The 25,913-nt window shown below is 41.8% G+C and overlaps 1 protein-coding gene across 2 annotated transcripts; it reads right to left on the bottom strand.

The window, feature by feature from the left end:
* Nucleotides 1-1,696: 1,696 nt before the first annotated feature.
* SPG21 (SPG21 abhydrolase domain containing, maspardin) lies at nucleotides 1,697-20,337 on the bottom strand. 2 transcript variants are annotated; one of them, XM_010955293.3, is made up of 9 exons: nucleotides 20,197-20,337; nucleotides 16,356-16,442; nucleotides 13,314-13,475; nucleotides 10,616-10,696; nucleotides 9,434-9,579; nucleotides 7,331-7,439; nucleotides 6,558-6,665; nucleotides 3,940-4,080; nucleotides 1,697-2,377 (listed from the first exon to the last, which is right to left on the bottom strand). In XM_010955293.3, exons 2-9 carry the CDS (start codon nucleotides 16,416-16,418, stop codon nucleotides 2,261-2,263), a joined length of 927 nt encoding a protein of 308 aa, XP_010953595.1. In that variant the 5' UTR covers nucleotides 16,419-16,442; nucleotides 20,197-20,337; the 3' UTR covers nucleotides 1,697-2,260. The 2 variants fall into 2 exon arrangements, with proteins under 2 accessions (XP_010953595.1, XP_074222428.1); XM_074366327.1 differs by lacking the exon at nucleotides 20,197-20,337 and adding an exon at nucleotides 19,906-19,927.
* Between the last annotated feature and the right edge of the window lie 5,576 nt (nucleotides 20,338-25,913).

Here is a 25,913-nt window from a genome sequence, read left to right as displayed (position 1 = left end):
GCCTTACTTCATTTAATATGATAATCTGAGTCCATCCCTGTGTAGAGGCTGCTGACTGCTGGTTGGTGGGACTGGGTCACAAGGTGGCTGACTGTGGAACTCCGGGGGACTCTGGGGGGCCCCGAGGGTTAGTGCTAGCTCACTGGTGGGCAGTCAGGGTCCAGGAGGCTCTGGGGCTGTTGCCCACCCACTGGTGGGTAAAGCCAGATCCTGGGGCTAGTGCTGGCCTACAGGCAGGCAGAGCTAGGTCCTGGAATCTGGTCATGGGGCCCAGGAGTCCCTGAGCTGGTTGCTGTCCTATTGCTGGTGGGTGGGACCTATTCCCGATATAGTTGGTTGCAGGGTCCTGGGCATCCCGAAGTTCATGTTGGCCTGCTAGTGCATGGGTCCAGGGCCCAGCGGGTCTCAGTGCAAGACCTGGACAGCTGTTGGGAGTCTGGGTCCACAGCTGTGGAACTGCTTTTTTCCTTCAGTGCTGTTGGTGTCTGCCCCCTCTTGGATCAGGTTGGTCTGGAAGCTAGAGCAAGCACCCTGGCTGTTGGCTCAGGGTGTCTTAAGGCAGCCTGACTGCTGGTGCGTGGGGCTGTGTCCCTGCCTAGTTAGTTGCTTGGCCCGAGGCGTCCCAGCACTGGCATCTACAGGCTGTTGGGCCAGGGTCTGCCTGGGTCCTGGAGCTAATAAGCTGGAAGGAGGATTCCACAGTGGCGCTGGGCAGCCCGTGTCCACATGGTAGCACAGTCTCCCCAACATGCTGCCACCAGTGTCTGTGTGTCCAGATGAGCTGCAGTAGCCGCCTGCCTCTCTAGGAGACTGAGAGCAGCAGGTAGGTCCGACCCAGGCGCCTGTCAGAGGACTGCTTCTGCCCCGAGGCCTGGAGCAGGTGAAATTTTTGTGTGCACTGTTCAGGAGTGAAGTGTCTATTTCCACCAGCCCTCTGGGACTCCCAAAAGTAAGCCCCACTGGGCTTTCAAAGTCAGATACTCTGGGTGCAGGACCCTTGGTCTGGGGAGCCTGATGTGGGTCTCAGACCTCCCCACCCCCACTCCCTAGGGAGGATCTGTTGCAATTGTAGTTCTCTGGTTTGTGGGTCTGCCACCTGCGGGTATGGGACTGGACTATATTGCGACTCCACCCCTCCTACGCGTCTTGCTGTGGTTCCTTATTTGTATCTTTAGTCACAGAAGATCTTTTCTGGTAGGTTCTGTGTTTTTTCATCAATGGATGTTCTGCAACAGAGTTGATTTTAAGTGTGATAATGGCATTATTTTAGCTCTGGGAGGTACATGTAGAAATATTTAAAGATAATATAAGGTATCAGAAGTTGCTTTAAAGTATTCCGGTGATGGAAGTATGTGTGGAAAAAGTGAGGATGAGGTAAGAGATGATACAACACTGCCCATGAGTTGATCATTTTTGAAGCTGTGTGATGGGGATGTAGTTCATTGTACTCTCTTCTCTACTTTATGTTTAAAATTTTCCACCGAGGGGAAAAAAGAAGGTATGAAAAGTACATGGTATGTAGGTGACAGTAACTGTCATTTATTAAGCTGCTAACAATGAGCAAGCCGCACTTTAGAGAGATTAAGTAACTTACCTAAAGTCGCACAGGCGTGGCAGACACTCCAGTCTGCTTCTCGGAAAGTCCTGCGTGTACGAAGCCCAGTTGGCAGCTACAATAATCACAAGAGCCACCCACTGAAATTGAATTTTTATTCCAAAGACTGTAATGGGTAGAAAGACCACAGCCAAAACGGAAAACAACGAGCTTAACTGGAAATTAGAAGTAGTTGATTTGCAGGAGAGCCAACAATAGGTGACAGCCTTGGCACTGATAATGCTTATAACCAAGAGGAGCATAAAAATAACCAGTGTCCTTCTGACACACGGTGTGGATATGCAACATTTACAGCAAGTAACAAAAAGGAAGAAAAAGGAAAGAAAAAAACCCCCACAAATCCCGAACTTCCAAAATTAACGTTAACTTAACATAGTAGTGAAGACTTTTGGTAGCAAAATTTTCACAAGTCTTAAAATGAGTGTCTTCAAAAGTACTTCTTTAAATTCAAAAGCTAAAAAAACCAAAGAGGGAATAGTTACACGGGCTTAGAAGAGCTGCCGCCTGTCACAAAGTCGACACTCGGTCCTCGTTCCAAACACAGTGATAAGCGGTGAACCTGGCGAACGGAGAGGCCGACGGGCGGGAACGGATGTCACTGTGCGGACTCGCTGGGTCACTCACCACTGACAGCCGACGCCCCGGCTACTGCTCCTCCTGACTGATGCCGAAGTTGCCTTTCTGCACCTCGAGCTCCTCGGCACTGACCATCGATGGGTCAATGGCTGCATACTTGGTTCCGTGGAATTGTAGCAGGTGTATCTGCAGAATCATTGTAAACGTCACTGTTGTATATAAATGTTCTATACTTCTGACGTTACAGAGGATGGGGAAAGGAGCAAGATAGGGGTAGGGGATTAAAAGGTACAAACTACTATGTACAAAATAAATCAGCTACAAGGATATATTGTACAGCACACGGAATATGGCCAATAATTATAATAACTTTAAATAGAGTATAATCTATAAACATTTTTGTTCGTTTTTTGGAGGAGGGAGGTAATTAGGTTTATTTATGTATTTTTAATGGAGGTACTGGCGATTGAACCCAGGCCCTCGTGCATGCTGAGCACGTGCTCTACCCCTGAGCTATACCCTCCCCTGCTATAAAAATGTTGAATCACTGTTATACACCTAAAACTAATATGATATTATAAATCAACTATATTTCAATAAAAATAAATATATCAATGCTAAAAAATCCAGTAATACATGCTAATTAGAGAAAAACTGGAAAACAGAAAAGTCGAAAAATAATTTTTAAAACCACAATTTGAGATCTTTGTTCCTCATTTACTGTGTAACCAGTCTGGATATTTCTAGGTAACTGCAAGATTGCGGCACGCTCTTCACAGGTAGGTGTTTACCCCCACCCCTACCGCCCGCCACGATGAATCCGGTCCTTCAGTCCTCTGCTGTTCTAACGCCGTAATGACCTGTCTGGGCCTCCTCCTCAGATAGTTAAAATGGCAAGTATCAAGTCTGTGAATGTCAAGGAGGTGTTGTATCTAGGCCGTCTTCCTTTTAAAGAAGTGTTTATGTGCATATGTTTTGATCAAAGAAGGAAAATTCTTTTTGTGTTTATTGTATAACTTAGAATTCAAAAGAGCACAAAGAGGAAAATAAACATCCTTTATAAGCCTACTGTCCAGAAATACCCCAGGTAAGGATCTTTTTATTTAAAAACTGGTTTTAAAGCTGTTTTATAAAAAAAGTTAGCAGTTAGAACGTGAGAATTATTGTGGGTTATTTTTTTAACCCATAGGAACCACTACAAATAACCTTAAGTTTTCAGGAGCGCTAAAGAAACTTTTTAAAACCCATAGGGAGAAATTGCTCCCTCCCCTGGTGCCTGGGCAACAGACCCTGGACCTTGTGGCAACACCTGGCAGGGGCATGTGAACCCCCACACCCGGGACCATGGGGAGACCATTCCCTCTCACAGGGCAGGGGTGACCTGAGAAATCCACACTCATACGAAAAAAAAAAAAAAAAAAAAAAAAGAACGTGCCTGCCCAAGCATCTCCTCCTGCCAAGAAGCCTCTAGTCAAGGCCTGTGGAAGCAGATCTCTGTTCTGGGCACAGGTAAGCCGCTGCTGCCTCGTCCTCCCAATCCCAGTCTGTCTGTCTGTCATAGAGTCTAGCAGAATCTATCGATCGATCTATCCTAGAATCTATTAGAATCTATCTGTCACATATAATAGAATCTATTATAAGTCAGTGCTTCATTTCTATAGAGAATTCTGTAGTTCTTACTCTCTGCCACCAAAAAAAATCCAACAAACCTTTTTGTTTCAAACCAGAGACTCTGGGTTCCAACCTACCTGGACATAAAGGTTCACCTCTGCACTTCTGCACAGGTACGGGAAATTGCCTCCTGTTTTAAGGTGAGCCCTCCGGGCGTTAGGATACAGTTTGTACATTTCTTCTTTAGCTTCAGTTGAAAGTGCACTCTGGTCAAACACCTTAAAGAAAAAAAATGAGGCTGATACTGTTATTTCAGTATATTTTCACAGTAGCAAAGTGCCACCCTCTCCTGCTCATCCCTGTGACTCCAACTCCAAGGTAAAAAGTTAGCTACACACTTTACTGCCAAATGTCTCTTGCATTCTTTGGGGGAAAAAAATCTACCATGAAATTCCATCTTTTCTCAAACAGTTAACTAAATTAGTAGAATATTTTTTTCTTCAAAATTTAGTATCTGTTATCATAAGATTGTTTACTATGTCTGCAAGTCTGTTTCTGTTTTGTAGATGAATCCACAGTGTCCTTTTTAAAATTTTTTTCTTAGATTCCACATATGAATGATATATGGTATTTTTCTTTCTCTTTCTGGTTTACTTCACTGACAATGATTTCCAGGTCCATCCATGTTGCTGCAAATGGCATTATTTTATTTTTTTTAATGGCTGAGTAGTATTCTATTATATAAATATTCCACAACTTCTTTATCCAGTCATCTGTCAATGGACATTTAGGCTGCTTCCATGTCTTGGTCATTGTATATAATGCTGCTGTGAACACTGGGGTGCATGTATCTTTTCAAATTAGAGTTTCCTCTGGATATATGCCCAAGTGTGGGATTGCTGAATCATATGGTAAGTCTATTTTTCAATTTTTGAGGAATCTCCATACTGTTTTCCACAGTGGCTGCACCAAGCTACATTCCTACCAGCAGTGTCGGAGGCTTCCCTTTTCTCCACAGCCTCTCCAGCATTTATTGTTCATGGACTTCTGAATTAACAGAATATTAACAGTGAACAATCATTAGTGGAAATGGCAATTTCAAAAGATCTCAAAATCCCCAAAGAACTTCTTAATTTTATTAAAAGTTATGTAAATAGTTATATGCTCAGTGAAAAAAAATTCAAAAAAAATTTTAAAGAGTGTAAGACAAAAAGTCCAAATCCTTTCCTGGAGAGCCACTGTTAGAAGGTTGGAGTATGTGACTATATAACTTTCAATACCCACACAAATGTATGTATGTTTATCCACACATTCAGAAAGTTTTTCAAAGAGTAATTTAAAGAAACCAAAAAACCCCATGAAAATAAAAATAGGTGCATTTCCAACTTGCTCAAGCTTGTAGGCGGTATTACGTGACCACATACCCAAGTGACGAACGGCTCTGAAAGGGCAAGCAGAGCAAATGCAACGTGAGGACCAAATATTTCACTGCTAAATGTCGGAACGTAGCAGTTACAGTAGAGAATAAGTTACAGTATGTGGGTAACTTCCTGATAAAAACTGATTCTTAAAAATACCATATTCTCAGCATTTAGGGATAAATCCGTGAGACAGGACAGTTATATGGTTGAAATAAAAAGTACGTCAAAGCCACAGAGAGATTCCACTTCACAACCATTCGGGCGGCTACGATCACAGAAACAGAAACTAACAAGTGCTGATAAGGATACGGAGAAGTTGGAAGCCTTATATAGCGGCCCATGTGGAAGATGATAAGGCAGGTCCTAAAATGTTAAACAGCGAATTTACCAAATGATTCAGCAATTCCGCATCTAGGTATAGACTACCCCAGAGAACTGAAAGCAGGAACTTAAGTGGGTATTCATACACCAATGTTCACAGCAGCGTTACTCACAATAGCCAAAAGGTGGAAACAAGTCAGATGTCTAGCAACAGATGAAAAGATAAATAAAATGTGGAATATTATTCAACCGTAAAAGGGCATGATGTTCTAACATGCTTTAGCACAGCTGAACCTTGGAACCATTATGCCAAGTAAGTGAAACAAGCCAGATACGAAAGGGTAATTATATGATTCTACTTATATGGGGTACCTAGAATAGGCAAATTCAGAGGCAAAAAGCAGGACAGAGGTCACTAGGAACTGAGGGGAATTGAGAGATGAGGAGTTATTGCTTAATGAGTACAGAGTTTCAGTTTAGGATGACAGAAAGTGATGGAGATGGATACCAGTGGTGGCTGTACCACATGTTAATGGACTTAATGTCACAGAACTGTACACTTAACAAGTGGTTAAGATGGTAAATTTTCTTATGTATATAGTTCACTACAATTAAAAAATATAAGAAGCAAGCTTTCATGTTAGACTTTATGGAATTCTGAATTCTCCGCCCTCATGAGGCACCTTCACTTTGCTGCCCAGAGATGTGCAACAGCTAAAGAGCGGTGTCTGTGGCAAAAACAAACCAAAATGAGTAAGGACTACTATGTTTGTTTAAATTTACATTGATTTCAATGGTGTTATTCCTGCCAGGAAAAATATAGGTTAAGCAAAAAGAAAAAACAATTATTTTGGAATTGAGAAAGTAGGGCAGTAAAAAATAAAAAAGAAAAAATCCAAGGCAGCATTTGAAGAGGCACTTTGAAAAATGGTAAAATAATTATAAGGTGGATCTTGATATAGACATTTTAAAAAGGCAAAGTATCTATTCTACTTAAAATAAAGCTTGCTTACGTCCATAATGGTGACAGGGATGTCCCGAATTTTATGAGGTTCCACGTAAGAATTCTGACAATTCAGGGTAAGTCTTGAAGCCAGTTCACTCTGACCCAAACTTTCCAGCTGTGGAAACAAACACAGGTAAAGTTTTTTTTTTTTAATGAATTTTGTTTTTCACATTTACATTAAATCCACAGATGATATTTGTGCTTAGAAAGGTGGTATTATGTGTGGTGGGGCCAGTAAGGTCACCAGCGAGGAAACACGATGTATTTGAGACCAAGAACTGGGCCTTTCAAGTGGTAATATTGTTCTATTCTGGGAACGAGGCCCTTCCCCAGCCCTCAACCTGAGCTGCCTCTTCAACCAGGTGCCTGTGGGCAGCAGGCCAGTTCCAGCAGCTCAAAGACAACGGAGACATCTAAGTGATCTTACAGCAGGGAGAGGCCTCAGGAAAAAAAATCTATCCTGGCAGTTCTGAGATGCAAATCTACAGACCTGCTGCGTCACACTCACCTGGGGGAGGTGGAAGAGGAGGAGGAGCGAGGGAAAATAGAGTCCCAGGTGCCTTGGCCAGGGATTCCAGTTCACTGGTCTGGTGTGAGGCCTTAGAATCTGTATTTTTAAAAGCTCCCCCAAGTGATTCTGATGAATTACTTACCAGCAGGACTATCTGCCTGGATGTATTAAAGTTAGTATGGAAAATTACTTAACAAACACCTCTAATACACAGCCATTTCTTTAGGAACCAAGCAGACATGTGAATTCCCAGGACAAGGTGTCCTCACCCTGTCCACCATGAAGTCAATGGCGTCAGCCATCATAGGGTCCACTGGGCCAGAGGAAAAGTTGCCGAGAACTATTTTTTTGAGCATAAACGATGGCATCAGCCAAAAGCTGCAGGGAAAGAAAAAAAAAAAAAGACCCGATCATTTAAACTTGCAAGACTACATGTGAACGGCAATCATTCAACACTGAAGCTCTGTGTTAGCTGGGTTCTTGGGATCTAGAGATAAAGACTTCGTCCCTTCCTTCAAAGAGCTAGTTTTGAAGCATCCAGTTTTCATATACACTTTCCCAAGCTCCAAAAGTGTGACAGTTTAATACGATTCAACTTTTAAGAATCTGGAATAATAAGCGGTATTTCAAAACGCCTTTATGGAGGTAGACATTCTGATGATTCCAAGCTTTTGTTTTCTAATTGGCCTTAATTCCAATGGTTAACCTGTTTTTGGAAAACTCGGCACTTAACATAAAAATCTTAAGGTTCAAATCACCTTTAAAGCAGATTTCAAAATAGCAAAATGAAAGACTTACTGTACCTCCTACCGCTACTATTAGTCAGTTGGGCTAATTCAAGGCAATTCAGTCTTGATGTACTTCTATATGTGATCTTTAGTTAATTATTTATTCCATTAATTACACTGAGAGCTATGACATATTTCTCTCAACCTGTGCTGAAAATATCTGATAAAAGGTGCAGACCACCTCCTGCTGCGTGTTCTCAGTGAGCTTCCCTCACTAGGACCAGCGGCCATCTTTCAGTGACCTTTCTAAGTTAGTCCCCACCTCTGACAGCTTCTTAGTTTCTAAATGACGCCTAGGTGTGCTCGGGGGCGGGGGGGGGGGGCGCGGTGTCCTGCCGGCTCTGCTCACCCCTGCGGCCTCAGTGCGGCACATAGTAGGCACTCAGACATTTGACAAATAGTAGCCGATACGCAAGAGCAGAAAGTGGGGGGCAGTCTTGACTTCTGACAGTTAAAACAACATGAAAAATCATCACAAATAATCAATGAGCTTTAGTGCAGCACCTGGACATGAAGTGTATCTGTGGCTAATGTATACAACAACAGATCGCTGCATGAATGCCGAGTAAACAACTGAGAAAATATCAGGGGAAGTTCTTGAAAAAATCAGACTGCAATCTTAAGTAGGTGTGAAAACCGTGAAGATGTTTACCTAGAATGTTACGTGAAAAACCAATCTGCTCACACAGGTAGGTTAGTCGCTGGGCTACTTTTTAGGGTAGAGCCTAGCCTTGCTAGCAATGAAAGAAATGCACATGAAGTCAGCTTTAAGGTACCCTTAGACACTACCAAACTAATTAAGAAGAGAAAATCCATGAAGGGATGACTCAGAGGAGGCAGATACCCCACTGGTTGCCCTGCAAAGCATTTCACCATTTCCATCTTTCTAAAAAGCAGACTCCTGTTGTGTAAGTGTCAGGATGTGCAGACCATCAGCTGACAGACTAAATGCTCTAGTCTCTCCAGTTTGGGGAACATAACTCAAGGAAATAACTCAGAAAGGGAAGGAACAAAAGTCATTTGTACAAAGACTTACAGCAGAACATGATGAAAAAGTCGGGAGAAGCCAGATGCCTTAAAAACACTGTGTCAGTCAACACATGGAACTGTACACAAAATAGTCTAAGTGGAACAAGCGGAACACAGTATCCCTTACACGTGCACTAAAGAGAAACTGTTAAGGCGTATGAATGTATAGGAAACAAAGGCAGACAATGATTTAGACGAATGGAAACAGCTGAATTTAGAGTTCATGCAATTCTTTTCTATTACAAAGGTGATCATTTCTAATTTTAAAAGCCAGCATGCAGGGGAGAGGTATGGCTCAGTGGTAGAGCATATATACTTAGCATGCATGAGGTCCCGGGTTCAGTCCCCAGTACCTCCTCTAAAAGTAATAAACCTAATTACCTCCCCCCACCAAAAAAGCCCCAAACAGGAAAACCCCTAAAACCCAGCAGGGTTTCAGAAGACAGAAGTAAATATGGCCCCTCCCTAATGCATCAAAAAACTCAGAAGCCAACATTTTCAAAACTCCACTGAACAAAAATAATAATAAATTTGGCAGAATGTTTACGTTCTTACCTGTTTGCAGTCCATGTTTGGTTAAAGATAGAAGTGTCACTGAAGGCATTGCAGAGGATGAGGGAATGGACTCGGGGAGATTTGTGAGTGTATTCAGCAAATTTCTGGGCCAAAAAGCCTCCCAAAGAAGCCCCGAAGAGATGAACCTAATTGGAACAAACACAAGACAGATCCTAAACCAACGATCAGTCCTGAACATAAGCATCAAAAAAACGTTTTAATTCTCACCAACCACAGAATACAATGTCATCACCTGCCGTTAGACTGAAACATCTACAGCTTGCATGCTAAGGAAATACTGTATTTAAAAACAACGTATACACCCTGTTGAGAGAAAATACAACTGTGCATACAAATTATATGTTAAAAAATATTTACAGATTACAGTAGAAAATGAAGCCACTTTATAGTTTGTTTAAGAAAACTATGATTCAGGGTGAGGGTGTAGCTCAAGTGCTAGCGCACATGCTTAGCATGCAGAAGGTCCTGGGTTCAATCCCCAGTACCTCCTCTAAAAAATACATAAACCTAATTACCTCCCCTACACACAAAAAATAAAATTTTTAAAAAAGAAAGAATAAAAAAATGAAACTATGATTCAGCAATTCTACTCCTAGGTACATACCCAAGATAACTGAAAACATGTCTACACAAAAACTTGTACATGAGTGTTGACAGCAGCATTATTCATAATTAAAAAATGGAAACAAGCCAAATGACGAATGAAATTTGTTATATCCAACAATGGGATATTACTGGACAACAAAAAGGAATGAAGTACTGATGCCAGCTGCAATATTGATGAACTTTGAAAATGTTATGTTAAAGTGAAAAAAGCCAGTCACAAAAGACCACAAATTATGATTCCACCTAAATAAACAGAATAGGCAAATCCATAGAGATAGAAAGTAGATTAGGGGAGGCAAGGTGGAAAGTGTCTGTTAAGTAAGTATGGGGTTACTTTTAGGGTGAAAAATGTTCAAAAACTGACTGTGGTGATGGTTGCACATATCTCTGAATGTGTAAAAATCAGTGAATTACGCATGTTCAAAGAGTAAGTTGTATGCAATGGGAATTCTACCTCAAAAGAGCTCTTTTTAAAAAACGAAAGACAACACCAGGCTTTACAATGTAAATGCTGCATTAAAATCACACATGAGTAATGAGTTTCAAGGTACTCACTTTATCCAGCTGTAAATGGTCTAAAAGTTTTCTGAATCCATCGCAGAATTCAAGGTGGTCCCAATAAACTGGATATTGCAACTGGAATAATAACAATAATTTAAAAATTTATTTTAAAAACTACAGAGGTAAAATGCAACTAATATATATCTGAAAAATTTAGGGCTCTCATACCAATATTTTTCATTTGCTCAAGCTCTGCTCCTTATTCAAAACATATGAAAATAAGCTCTCGACTTCTCCTAAACTTCAAATTTTATCAAATTCACATTTTATCCAACAGACCAATTAAAAAAATAAAAATAAAAAGCACACTCTAGTGATACTATGAATGTACACAACAATTTCAATTCACCTCGATTTCCTTTCCAAATAGTTGAGAAACTCTGAGGTTCAAGGGTGAATAGAGCAGAACCCATCAAGTAAAGAAATGCTGTTTTCTTTTTAATCCAATTTCATTCTGAATTACGGCTCAAAGAACTAGATATAAAATCTGTTCCAAGGAGAGTTTCCTCTCTTTGGTAGCATTTCTTTAAAGGAGTATTCAAAAAAAAAATCATAGCTCTACTTTTAATTGACTTAGTTATTCTATCTGATTTCTCGTAGTACTTTTGTGACCAAAAAAGTCAGGTGCTTGACCCTGAGTAGCCTATTAATGAAAATGAAGAAAAAGAAATACAAGTCACTAATTCCTTTCTAGGGGACTCAGGCTTGTCACCTAAGAATTCCCCTGTCTTTAATGTAAATGAAACCCATCTGACTGGCTTGTTTTAAGCACTTAGATTCAGTCATTGACAAATCACTGAAATAGATACTGTCATGTAAATTATGGGATAATTTCAGCTTTGACGGACTATGTTACTTTTACTATTAAAATTCCATTTGTTAATAAGATTCCACTATTCTGAGGCAGGATGGAGAACAGACACTCCGTAGCAGAAAATTTTACAATTTGAGTCAGATGATAGCCTAAAAGAAAGGAGATGACATTTTTAGGACTCCTTGCCCTAGGCAAGTGACAAAATTGTATATAGCTTAATACATACACACAATGGAGTATGAGTGACACTGGGAAATCTGAATAAGGTCAGTGGATTATGTTAACGTCATATCTTGGTTGTGATAGCCTACTACAGTTTTGTAAAATGTTACCATTAGGAGAAACTGGGTAAAGTATAAAATGGCTCTCTCTCTATTATTTCTTACAGCTGCTTGTGAATCTATGATTATCGCAATAAAAATTTAAATGAAAAAAAGGATCCATGTATTTTAACAGCTAGATACTAACAAATACCTAGTATGTTTCAGAACGTCATGGGGCTGGGTATTCAAGTCTTAAAGTAATTTTGAAGACGTGGCAGGCCTTTTCTTGAGTCATCATCCAGCTAAGTAGGAGGGAAGGCCCACATCAAGAAGCTTGAGGGCAAGGAGAACTGTCCAGCCGGAAGGCAAGACTATGTGAATGCCAATGTGGAGCAATAAACACTGTCCGCTTTGGACAGTGCTCTAAAGTGAGACGGACCTGTGGACGCTGCTCGGCTTCCCCACTCTGGCTGATTAGCAGTGGCCACTAGGACAGGAAGTGTCCCGACTCAGGCTGCAGAGGTCTGGGGTCAGGGTGGTTACCGCCCTGCTCTCCTGGAGTGCTGTTCACTGAGAGGGATTACTGAAAACCCAGAACAAGGGAGGACTATGCTGTGGGGATTCAAACACGCCATCCGAGGAATGGTTAAAAAACCTGGAGAAAGATACAGCCAGGGAAGAAGAGACCTGTGGGGAAGGCAGTAGGTGGGGCAGGCAGTAGCTCGCTTTCTCAAGAAAGAGAAGGACTGTCAGGAGGGAGAGGAATTAGATTTGTTTTATATGACCCCAGTTGGTGGTAACCCCAGTAGAATTTTCAACTGCTTTCCAAGAGCAGGGATCTGGCCTACGTTTTCTCTCCTTTAGGTAGTAAGTAGAGTGTCTAATAATGGCTGTTAGGAAACCAATGTCCACTGTCCTCACCCAGCCGGGGCATGCCAAAAACTCTGTCATGAGCAAAAGTGCCTTCCCACCTACGCCCTTCTCCCAGAGGAGGAGATCAAAGAATGATAAATGCAAAACTAGATTTAGACCAAATTGAGTCATAAAGTAACAATTAGAAACAACTTCTTAACCCAGTGCTAGGGATATGAGCTAATGAATGAACCTCACCTCAACTGTCGAAGACTTGCGTTAAAGCAAGCTTTCAGTCAGCTGGATGTTAGCGGATCCCTTTTCTGCCCCCAGAAGCAGGTGGGTAATAAAGGGGAGTGGGAATGGGGTCAGAAGACTGGGCTGGGTTCTCCCTCAACCACCTATTGGCTGTGGGACACTCGGTGATCACTAAAATGGTCTGGACCTCAGTTTCCTCATCTATAAACAAGGACAATGCTTCTGGACTCCTGTTCAACTCATTCAGAAAATGCACATACAAGCTGGGAAGAGAAAAGGCTTCCAGAAGAAGTTTGTCCCCCTCTGTATGTCCGTGCCCCATACCACCTTCCTTCAAAAAACTCCCTTTCACATTTTAAAAAAGGAAAACAGTATACAACCTCGATTAAAAAAAAAAAAAACCTGCCCATTACTATAGTTACTCAGAAACAGAAGCACGTACTCACACATACACAAAACCAGAAAACACGGACCTGCATTTTCATCCTGAATCAATGATACTTACAGCTATAACCCGGTAACCCCATCCAGTCAAAGCCAAAATCTGCCGGAAAAATACATCTGCAGTGCCGCTGACCGGAGGGAGAAATATGAGGGGACACCTGATATTTCTGGGGCCCGCATCGTAGAGCGACCAGATCTTACTATCATCATCATCCACGATGATCTGGAGGGAAAGTTATAAGAAAAAAAATGAAAAACCTCATGGATTTGGTTTTATATAGTTATTTCAACACAGTACTTTCGCTGACAGTTTTAATAGCACTGCCTTGGTTGTTACCAGCTAAGTGGGGGTTCACCCCACACTAGCACGGATAATAAATAGTTCTGTTCTCCTTTTCCTTCCTCAGTGCTGACACAGTCCGTGGAATTGCTTTATATGCTTCTTCCCAAGAGCTGCTTTTTCTATCAGCTTGTAATTTTCCTTCCCATCCGTGACTGTACCAAGTTTATTTTGTTTACCATTAAACAGTAAACTGTATATGGCATCTTATTTCTCCCCCATACTTCTGGCTGTGTGTGCGTGCGTGCATGCACGTAGGAGGAGGGCGATTTGCAGAGTCATTCTCCAGTGCTGGCCCAGAGGACGGGCTGGGATCTGCAGGGTCAGCGTGTGAATAAGGGAAAAAAGACTCCAGGCTCCAGGAGAAACTGGGTAGAGATGGTGCCACTCGGGAGATGCTTCAGGAGCCTGATGCAGACCAAGCCTCTGAGGAGGGAGCCCTCTGCTAGACAGGAGGGATGAGGCAGGTGTAGGTTTCACTGCCCCCCTGCCCCGTGAGAATGTTTCAAACCATTCAGTCAGACGTGGGGAGTGGGCTCAGGGAAAAACTGGCTTTTTTGGGGAAAAGGGGGTGGGATGGAGGAAGGTCATCAGGAACCTTCCAGATTTAGTGGTTCTTGACCCAACAGGGGGAAAAGATGAGCACTAAATGAGCTGAGACAAATCAGGTGTGCAGCACAGAGTCTGGCAGATATGGAATGTTCCATAGCGTTAGCTATTGGTATTCACTGCATGAGAGTTTAATTTTTGTTCTCTTTGGCTGACTTTTTGGTGGTGTTTGGAAAAGTACATTAACTGCTTGAACTTTTGCCAATGCAAATCAATACTCATCCGACTTTTACATTAAAAAGTTCAAGGTTCTATTTTCGGAGAGCTTCTAGCTGACAGAGCTGCAGCCCCAAGGTGGCAATGTGGTGGCCGCTCACTAACCAGGGTCACTGGCATCACTGGGAGCAGACAAACAGGGCCGGGCAAAGTCCAGATGGCCCTAACAAAGACCTTTTGGACTTCCCCAGGTGACAATATATCTCATGATTATGCTTTTGCCCTTTGTATTTGCCACTCACATTTTTGCTTTTCATGTTTCTTTTTGCTACGACTATAGTAAAAAATTTCAATGACCTTCGACAGTGTATACAGTAAATTCCAACCTTGTAGCAAAAAAATTCATATGCGATAAGATATTCAGAGATCTTTGAAATTTTCTGGGAAATTATTTTGCTAATACAGTCTGGAAGAAAAGGAATAAAAGTAGCATGTTCTTTTTTTCCTTCTTTCCCCACCCCATGAGTTGTGTATGTTTTGAATCTAAACCATAAAATACTTGAAGGTTGTTTATTGCTTCAACTTCCTCAGAGCTCTCTGAATGGCAATTTTGTCAGAATCCCTTTAGAAGACTCAGCATCTGTTTGATGATTTAAAATCTAGCATTATGAAATTTCAAGCAAACTTTTCATGACGTATGGACCAAAAGAATCAGAGGAGAAAATTACATCAATGAAACTACCTCCTCTAACTACTGCCAAGAATATTTAGGTAAGTTTGTGTTGTTTTGGGTCTGGCGAGCAGCTTGCTGAGCAAGTCCATCAGCAGGAGCTCACGTGAGTCACTTGAGGGGATGGGACAAGGGAGAGGGACTCCAGGGGGACGATGCTCCCTCTAGCATGGGCAGTGGTTTCCAGGGTAGCAAGAAGAAAAGGGGGCTCCTTTCGGTAAGCAGCCAAGTAGTTCTGGCTTTGAAGCCAGATTAATTTGATTTTAATCCAAATTCTACCAGGCTGTGTGACCTTTAACATGTTAATCTCCACGAATCTTGGTTTTCTCATCTGTAAAATGGGCATGCCACTACCCTTTGGTTAAACTTTAAAAGAATTAAATAAGACACCTGGGACTTCCTACAACAGTGCCAGGTATACAGTAGGTATTCTGTCTCTACTTGGAGACTGTATCTCAAATTTCTATATAAAGAGTAATTTTCTTATTAATTCAAACTTGCATGATACTCCCACAGCTCTCTACCTTGACAAAATAATTTTAACAGAGACACAGATGATCTTCAGATCACAGTTCTCTAATACTTCTGCAAGGGGATCAGCAAAGATTTTATTCTGTGGCTTGAACAACTTCTGTCTAGTGTAATCCCTAAACATTTGGGATTAATTTGGGACTCAGAGTTAACGGTCAAACTTCAGTGTACGTGTCTGGGGCTTCTGGACATCCCAGGCAAAGAACGCTTCCAGAAGATGACTATGGCAGAATGAGTATATGTCATTGCAAACAGAGGAGCTACTATGTGACCCACTGTAAATGTTACATCTGAGGAACAGGAAAATGCTTTCTAATAAGTAACAGCACTCACCGTGTAGCTGCTGTTGCTGTAAGCTTTCTACTGAGCTATACGGAGGAGTACACATATTCCTGTTTGCTTGATTTTGTAAAAGCAATTATAAAATAATGGGCATAATTATTCTCGCTTTTATTCTTGAATGAGCCTCAAAAGTTGATTGTATATGACTGAAGTATTGTGCTGTACACCACAAATTGACACAACATTGTAAACTGACTACGCTTCGATAAAAATATATTTAAAAAAAAGTTGATTGTACTGGACAGGGAAGGGGTGAACTTTATGCTCTGCAACCCAGAGTCATGAAACTTGGCAACAACCTTTACTCCCAAATGCTACGAAGACATAATGTCTACATCACACATAAAAACAATACAAGATTTTGCAAATAAGAGGTGTAGTAAAACCATACATACCTTTTTAAGGGGGACTGTACTTCTAAACCAGTTATAATCAGGAGAGACTTTAATCTCTCCCATGATTAGCTGAAATGGAGGTTAACCCTGAAATAAAAGCATGTGATGTTTCATGTCAAGAATTCACGTTTACATCAGAACTAAATGTAGAGTCTGGTCGAGCTCTACCAACAATACTTTAAAGGGTGAAACCAAGGAAGTGAGCTATTTTATCTAGTCAATATATACTTAAACTACAGAAAACAATTTGATGAAATCCTAAAATCATGGAGCACAAAGGGCCCTAAGAGAGAATTATTCCAGTCTACTTCATTCCTCCCGAAGGGGAATCTGGTCTAGAAAATGTAAGTGACTTACCCAAGATCCTACAGCTATTGAGAAACCAGGACCAGATGCAGGACAGTATTTCTACACCTGACTGCCTGTCCTAGTTAAATGATTCCAAACTGCAGCAGTATCACTTTTTGACAATATCTTAAGAATCCATTGCAATAAAGATGGTCCTGTCAGAGAGAATTCTAGGGAACAATTCACACTTTCTAGAAAAAGGAGTTAATGTAAGCCAACCTCCTGATAAACTCATAAAATGCCATAAATCTAACTCCCGTGGGAACATAACTTCAGAAACTCACACGTAATTTTTAAACCAAAATACAGGAAAACTTGTTCATATGCATGTGATTAAAAGTGACATAATGTCCCTCTGAAATATCTAGGGTAAGATACCAGAACAGACCTGAAGGCACGCTAACTAGCAACAAAACAAAACAAGTGCCTTTAGGGGGAAAAAAAAAGTGTGGTTTTCTGTTGTGAGATTAGTGATTTCCAGTTTTTATAGCTCTGTGACCTCAGAAAAGTCACTGACCCTCTTTGGGCTTGTTTTCTCATCTACGACTGTTTCATCTCTGTATCTCCAAAGCACAGAACAGTGCGTGGCACACAGCAGGCATTATCTGTTGCCTAAGTGAACGACTACACCCGAAGCAGACCCAACTAGGCAATCCCAGAGTCCCTTTTAACCCTACGAGCCTACGAGCACTGGATTGGCTGAGCATCTTCAATTTAAAGGCCACCCCTCTTTGCTCAGGCATCTGTGTTATGTCATAACAGGAACCTGAAATTATAGTTCCTTGTTGCAGATTCTTATTGCCAAATGAGGAACGTCCATCCATCCGTTTGGTAGGATTCAAATGCTTGTTTGCATCATGTCCTCCACCTCAGGGCAAGCCTGGATTTTCCTAGCAGGGCTAGGATGAGTTTGAGACCCTAGGACTTAGGTCCTGGGCTAACTCTGAACTGGCCAGGAACAAGGGATTCTAAAGCCAATTAATCTTCCTCCTTGGCCCACCACATCTGCTCCGTAGGAACACTGGGCACTCAGCAGTCTTAACTGTTACCTCCAACCTTGAGGGGGTTACTAAGCTGAACCCCAATGAGATGGGAAATGCAGACATCAAATATTAAGCTTGATTTACAACGCTGACATTGTAATAATGGTCTCTTAAGGCTAGGATGGTACTTTCAGAAAAGTGGCCCTAAAGTACCACTAAAGAAAATAGTCTGCCAGGCTTATGCTGAAAATCAAGTGTGCAAAGATGGACTGAAGTAAAGAAGATCATTCTTTGCGTATCTATTTTCTCTTAACAAGTATTAACATGTTAAAGAAATCAAAGCCATTTGAACTATAGCCTTTCTCTAAGCTGGTAACTGCTTTTAACTGAGAGCAACTAGCACATACACCTAATTCTGGAATATTTTCTACCTGGAGAGACTTGAAATATTCCTATATCATCTAAATATTTCCTAATGGAGACATTTTCTATAAACAATTACTATTCTGCAGGAGGAAATATAAAAAACATGTTTAGCAAAAAAAAAAAAAAATCTACTCAATAGACTTATAAAACACCTCAGGTAATAAAGGCCAGAAACTTTGCTTTTAGATTCACTAAACTTGGGATAAAATAAATTATTCATAGTTTGGAACCAGTTGCAGTGTACCACACAAATCCACATACACACATCAAACACAGACACACACATTCAGGCATCTACTTCTTCCCTCAGTAGTAAGTAGAAAGATGTTCCTTACCCCAGTCTGCAGTATTATTCACAACCAGCCAATATTATAACATTTTATAACTAATCTGCCTGAGATTCCACCCAACTGTGACTACATTTTTTGTAGAGGCAAGCGGTTTTAACACTTGTGCTAGCTTGGCAGTACATAAAAGGTAAGATAGATACCAAATGCTGCATCTGACCAACTGCCGTCTAAGTGAAAAAAACTGCTGCAAAGGGAAAGCAGCTGTGAGTGGTATGAAAAGGAAGTTTGTTCTCCCAGCCCTCTTTCCTCCACTACAGGGGAATACTTTTCCAAGTCACAAGGGGAATGTTCTGCATATGGCAAAAAAAAAAGGTCAACTGAGATTGTGACCAAACTGGTCAGTATTAAATAACAAAGAATGTGCGGACCATGAGCTCAACAGTGATTTGATCTCTCACAACGCAATTCTTCACAAAAATGAAAGCACCTGTTCATGCTGGTGGGAAAATCACTGCAGGAATTTTGCCTTAATCTTGCCTAAGGAAATGACAATCCCTCCGGGAGGAATGCTCTGGCCACTCCATCCTCTATGGCCCTTGTGCTGCTCGACAACAGGACTGCCAGGTGGGAGTGTGCACCAAGAATTACGTGCACTTATTTCTCCAGGTTTCAACAGAACCAGCCAGTTTACAGTCCACTTATCCCTCAAGATTTCAACAGAAGCTGCCAATCTAGAGTCAGTGAAGTTGCCTTCACAAGTGTTTAAGTCATAAAACCAGTTCAACTAGTCAGAGCTTTTCTGATCCTTTATCTCAATCATATGATCTATATATATGGTCAATCTGGGATTATTATTAACACCAGCAGTAACAAAATATTAGAACCTGAGAGTCTCCAAGTGATGCGATTGGCATTTTAATGCAAGCCTCCAGACCTCACCACAGCAGGACACAGCCATTCTTTTTTTAGGTTTCCTCAGGGGAAGACTGATCCCTTTCTTCTTCAGAAAATCTTCTAAACCTCATGAGGGGAAAAGCTGACTACCTGACATTTCAACTGTGACAATTCATTTTGTAATCTGTCTTAGTATAAAAGCTTTTGGAAATTTGCACACAGCTAGTCAATTACCCCTCAGTCTCTTGAATCTTTGTGCCAAAAGGAGCTGGAACCTTGTAGGTGGAGACAAAGAAGCAGCATAAATGCAGAACTTATGACTCCCCAGGAAAAGGAGGAGAAGTGAGACAGCCTAGCTCTGCTACTTTCCTCATGCCCCATTCAGAAGCCTCACACCTGGCCCGGACTCGGCAATGACAAAGACATTTGTCGCTTTCAGGCTGAGGTACAATCTCCGAAATAACTAGCTTCTGCTCAGAGTTCTTAAAAGTTTACTGAAAAATACCTTCCTGGGCTGTAGCAGTGTAGCCCCAGGATGGAATTATAGCAGTATGCCCAGGTCAAGAGCTCCCCACCCCCACTCCCACCCCAGGCAACCCACACACTGACCTCCGCCTTCTCCCAACCCCACCAGTGACAGGCCACACAAAGGCAGGATCACAGGCACACCGACCCCTCCTCCCCGCATGAACTCAGACTCGGCCTCAACACACACACACCACACAAACACACACAGGGACGTGCAATCACGTGCATGGTCACATGAACCGACTCACTGGGGCCACACTCACAAAGTCACACCGATAGAGGTAGCGCACACTACTAACCACACTCACCTACAGCCACAAACACATCACACATCCACACCCCCCGCTTCCCAGGGCCTCGCCCACCCCTCACCTGCCGTGGCCGCCCCCAGGTCCCTTTCCCTCCTCCCCAGGGCGGCTCTTCCCTCCAGTACTGGTGCGGCCCGGGAGGCGGCTGGGCCCGGGTCGCGGCCGGCAGCTTGGGCGCTCGGTCCCCGCAAGCGCTAAGGACGGCGGGGGTGCGCTGGAAGGCCGGCCTCCGAGGGGCGGGGCGCGCGGCCGAGCGAGCCTGGGCCGCCGCCCTCCCTCCTTCCGAGCTGTTCGCGCAGCTAGCGCGAGCCTCGTGCTTCCGGGTTCGGAGGGGCGGGGCCACATCTCGAGGAAGGGGCGGGGCTGCGTGGCTCCGGTGGTCACCATGGCAACGGGCGGGTTTGCTCACAGGGTGGGACCTCCGGCGCTCTTCTTACGTGTTGTTGGGTGCGGAGTCCGCATCCACGGTGGCGGCGTGAGCGGGGAGGAAGAACGAGCAGACTCTGGGTCAGTTCTAGGTCACCTCTGTGACATGAGCACCGAGGGAGAGGTTGTGGAAGTGGAAGAAGCCTGACCCCTGGGGCCTGTCTCTGCCTGCAGTTCGCGCCCTCTTGGAGGAAGCAGATGCCGAACGTTTTCTCTCCGCCATGTGAGGCTTTGAGGGGGCCCCTTCGTGTTGCAGGCTTTGATAAACTGGGCTTTGTGTACTCTCTTTTCTTAGCAAGATTTTAATTCTTTTGGCACAGCTACAGACGCCCTCCATAATCCTCCACTGTAGCGCCCCCACCTCCCTTCCAGGCTTGTGCTGACGTTCTGGGGATTTCCAGAAACAGCCCACCGAGCTTCCAGCTTCATCACTTTCCCTTAAAGGAATAGAGCCTATTAATATATTTATAATAATTAGTCTTAAGTAAGATGTTGCAGAGGTCACGACTCTTTCTCAGTAAAATATATGCAGGTATGATAAGGGTGAATAACATGTATATCTCCTTGTTGGGAGTTTTTTTAATGATCCTGCAACAAGGTCCTGCTGAAAATGCCTCTCCCTAATCAGTTTTAGGAAAAACTTGTACTCTATTAAAGACCTTTGTCTTTACCCAGGCAGCTGTCAAGGTCAAGAGGAGAATCCGAGTAAATTGCTTCCTAAGTCAAGACCTCTGCCCTCCTACTCAGGACCCTTGGATCCCCATCTAGAACTTGGACTAATCCCGAAGGCATTCCCAAGACCACAGTAATATATCCGCCTTCTGCCACCCACCAATCACCTTTCCCACATTTTGAGTCAGTAACAGAAAGTGGTTTTTTAATTATAAGCACCACATAGGTGCCATAGAGGAGATCTTTCCTCAGAAGATTTTTAAACTTGGCACTTTTCCTCAAAAACCTGGAATAGTTTAATGAATGGAATAACTGGCAAATCACTGGTTGTATGTAAAACCCATTATGGGTACTCATTACATGGTTTATCCATCTCCCCCAGTAGGTTGGGAGCTTTAATTTAGAGCAAAGGGAACAGAGTGATTTAACCAGTGCCTTAGCTGTTGTGACCTGGCTCATAATGGATACTAAATGTGTACTGAATGAATTAATGAGTGAACAAAAAAATCTATTCCCATGTATTCCTCAAGCTGTAGTCCTTGGATCCCACATTCCAGACCTCACTTGAGTATCAACCCTAATGAGACTTGATCTATAGATGTGCCCAAATATATTAGAAGTCCTTATTCTGTTAGTTTGGTAATAATTTTTAACTTGACTGCTGATAATGGAAAACCACTTCACTATGTGGATGTTTTGTTTTATGTATAATTTTATTAAAAGGTCAAACCCAAAATAATGAAAGTTTTGTTTCCCTTGGAAAAGGAAACCATGGTCATGTTTGGATCTTCAGTTGTTCCATAACACACGGCAAACACATTGTCCGTTCCCTAATCTGAACAAGGAACACTTAATATCTGTGAATTCCAGCTGTCCTGTAACTGCACAGCTGCAGAGAGCAAACTTTTTGAGACCACAGTGCTGGCAGACCTGGTAGATACGGCTGGGACAGTTTGCAGCTGTCATGGTTGGGGTCTTCCAGATAGTTCCCACAGCACCAATCCCTGCGTGAGAATCTCACTTACAAACTGGAATGTTCACAAAATATACTGTGAGCATCAAGCAAAGTAAACAGATGGCCAGCTGGTTCTCAGAACTGGCCAACCCAAGCTCTTTCCCTCATACTGATCTTTTGACAGGATAATATTTGTTCTAAAACACACATGTGAAATAATCCAAGGTATAGCTCTTCTGCATGTATATACATTAGGGTAGTGTTACCTCTGAGGAGAAACTGGGAATGCAAGGGGTGGTGAAGGAGCAGTTGGCTTTATACTTAGTATTTGAATTTATATAAACATGTATCCATATGTTATCCTGTGATAAAAAAATTACTTAAAAGCAACTATATTCATGCTTTAAATGTTGCTCTAAACCCTGCTCTAAATTCTTCAATAGCTCCCCAGTGCCTTCAAGCTAAAGTCCAAAGTGCATAGGCTAGAGCAGATACAACTCTCTCAAAGGGCCCTGAACACCCTATGAGGTCTCAAACCTCTAGGTGCTGGTATATGCTCTTCCTTCCACTCAGAGTGCCTCCCTCCACCTGACTCATCAGTCAGTTACCCTTATTTTGCCCCAGGAACCATGTGTAAAAAAAGTAAAAAAGGAGAAAAACATTTAGTTTCTCATACGAATATCAATTCTTGGAATACCATCCTTTTAAAGCTTCCCAGGGTACGACTGACTACAGTGTTATATGTCAAATTATGCTGAAAACCAAGACTGAAAACGAATGCTGTTTCCTCACTGCCAGCCCCAGTCTGTATCATATATATAGTACACTGGGTAACAGGGATCAGACACAGAGTGGGGATACTGATGTGATTATTCTATAGCTTGCTACCTACTTAAACATCCTATCAAACAAGTTATATACAGTAATTTAGCATTAATAATTTATTATCATCTGGGAGTTAAGACCTGAGTTCTATCTTTAGGCAAGACATTTCCTCTTTCTAAGATGTGGTTTCCCTCTTTGTAAAATGAGTTCAAGCTTAAACTGAATGATCTCTAAGTTCTTATCAGTTCTAAGATTTTAGACTGTGTACTTATGAGAGCTATATTACAGAATCTTTACAATAGCCTTTCCTCAAAGCTGCTCTTCTCTGTTAACCCCGTCTACTCCCTTCCAATCAAACTTTTTAAAAAAGTAGCCTCCACCCCAACATGCCTCCTTATGGAAACAGTATTTTGACTTCTTGGATAAGTTAATGTTTGACCGTTATTAACTTTGTAAAATAAAAGTCCCTAAGCGAAGGTACCACATCTTTTGTATCATCTGCCAACCTAGCATCTCATTAATGTTTCTTCCATAAATAACAATGTGATAATCTACCTTCTCAAAGAAGAGCTGCAATAAAAAAAATCCTGGGAAAGAAGGGCTGCACTATTATACTGCAAAGTAAAGCAGCTTCTATCTGTAGGGTTCCAGAAAACTATGAATTCTTAGAAGTAATAAAGACAGTGATTAAATACTAACTAAAATAGGAAAATCTTATTGAAATTGTCTAGCCTAGTTCCTGCATATAATGGGCACTCAATATGTGCTCCTGTTTCTTCATTTCTGAGCACCGAAGTCTAATACATTAAATTCCTTGATCGAGATAAAAACATTTGCAATAAAGGCAGGGTAGCAAAGTGGTTAGGCCTACAGATGGGTGTCAGACTACTGGAATGTGAATTCTAGCTCCACTACCTATTAGCTATCTTAACATTCTGGGAAAATGAGGAGCATTAACATTACCTGCCTTACAGGGTTACTGTAAACATAAAATGAGATAGCTCAGGTCAAGTCCTTAGAAACGTGGCTAGCATTCAATAAATGTTGGCTAATAATAATGGAATTGACTACAATGAAAGTGTTAATAAAAGTAAAATAAAACACAGAAAAAAATAATAATGGTATTGAGAACTTGCAGTGTTCCAGGCACCGAGCTAGGTGAATTACATGCATTATTTTTATTCCTCTTGAGAACCCTTGCAAAGTAGGTACCGTTTTCATTTCATAGATTCAGAGACGGTGAGTAGTCAGCCTAGGCTTAGGGTCAGTAGCAAGGCCAGGGCCTACACCATGTTAGCTGAATGTAAGACTCTGCCTCTTCAAATCATGTGTCTTTATCTTGAAATTGTTTGATAAATACAAAGAAAAATGGTGAAAACAGGTTGTACTGACTTAAAATACAACGTTTAAAAGCAATAAACATCCCTTTGCAGTGGCCTTTCTCAAGAGCTTGATTTTATGCTCAGAACCATTTCTTTTGTCCCTCAAATCGAACCAAAAATAAAATCCTTTTTTTAAACGAAACCTACTGTAGTCTCTGGGTTCTAATCCTCGCATTGTCACTAGCTAGCTGCTGCTGGACCTGTTTCATCATCTCCAAACTGAAATTGTGAGTACTGAATTAAAAACCCTCTCCCACTCAAATTATTTTCCTCCTGTTCATCTAAAGGCATCTCGGCAAGTTGCAGCTGCCCTCCACAGGAGGAAATACTGCTGCAGGCCCGCAGAAGGCCTTATAGCACAATTACACCGTGGTGACAAAAATAGCTACCATTTTATCATCTACTGTGTGCCACGCACGTCCCTGGGCATAGTCTATATGTTTTTCTATTCTGCACGGTAGGTATTACCTATGTTTTTAAACTAAGAAATTAGAATTTAAAAATTTTAAGTAACTTGTCCCAGGTCACCCAACTAGTAATGAGTAACTGAATTCTGGTTTGTTTTTTCTTTTTTTAATTCTGTTTTGAGTCTGATGTTCTTTCAGCAATGACAAGAATCAAAGCAGAAGCATCTTGCATAAGGAGGCAGTGTATTTGCAAATCCATCCTGTCAGCCAGAGCACAGAATAGGCAGTGGTCCACCCTGCCTGGGAGGACCTGGGACCTGAGGGCTAGCACGTGGCTCCCTATTCCTCTTAAGCTACTTAAAGCTGTTATTGCTCTGGCATATTTGTTGAGTGTGATAAAATGCAGAGTCTCATTTTCCATGTGCAAAAAAAAAAAAAAAAAAAATCCAGATTATGATTCAAGCTCTGGAACAGCAATCTACATTTTGGGTTTTTTTGGGGGGGTGTGAGGGCAGGTAATTACGTTTATTTATTTTTAAATGAATACCAATGCCCTCCAATGACTCCCTTGAGGGAGACTTAATGCTTCCATTATACTTCCATTGCGGCATTTGTAACAAAATTATATATTTGCTTATGTAGCCTCACTAGCAGACTGAAGATACCAAATATTATTTAATCTCTGAATCTCCAGCAATCAGCAATAAAGACGAGTTACTTAGCAAATGTTCAATAAATACAACGTCCATACAACCTGGGAGGGTCCTGTTTATGCCTGTTGTCCAGGAGAAATTATTTTAAGTGCTAACTTTTATTCAAGAACATGTCCCAGTTTAGGTGACCAATTATAAGATCGCCCTATCAGTGAATGTTGTTGAATGGATAAGTTAATCATTGGAGAAAATTTTTAACTGATAGAATCTAGGCAGGGAAAGCTGACCTGTAAAGATTTTCAAAAATTCAACAGCTGGCCGCTGTACATCCTTCCTCCTCCAGAAGTGCCGGACTCCCCTGGAGATAGAAAGGTTGAGTTTGCACAGACCAGATGCTCAGTAACCTTTACTGCACAAGTAAGTTGAAGAATGTTAGCATATTCCTACTTTAATAAAATCTA

The sequence above is a fragment of the Camelus bactrianus genome, chromosome 6 (genome assembly GCF_048773025.1).
Source record: "Camelus bactrianus isolate YW-2024 breed Bactrian camel chromosome 6, ASM4877302v1, whole genome shotgun sequence".
Lineage (NCBI taxonomy): Eukaryota > Metazoa > Chordata > Mammalia > Artiodactyla > Camelidae > Camelus > Camelus bactrianus.
This window is presented reverse-complemented; position numbering and strand designations above follow the sequence as displayed.

What these genes read in the sequence shown, in the direction of transcription:
- SPG21 (XM_010955293.3), bottom strand. Translation starts at nt 16,418, where the DNA reads ATGGGAGAGATTAAAGTCTCTCCTGATTATAACTGGTTTAGAAGTACA. An exon ending in GTACAGTCCCCCTTAAAAAG is followed by an intron (nt 13,476 to 16,355) that starts GTATGTATGGTT and finishes CTTTCCCTCCAG; the next exon opens with ATCATCGTGGATGATGATGA. An exon ending in ACCATTTACAGCTGGATAAA is followed by an intron (nt 9,580 to 10,615) that starts GTGAGTACCTTG and finishes TGTTCCAATTAG; the next exon opens with GTTCATCTCTTCGGGGCTTC.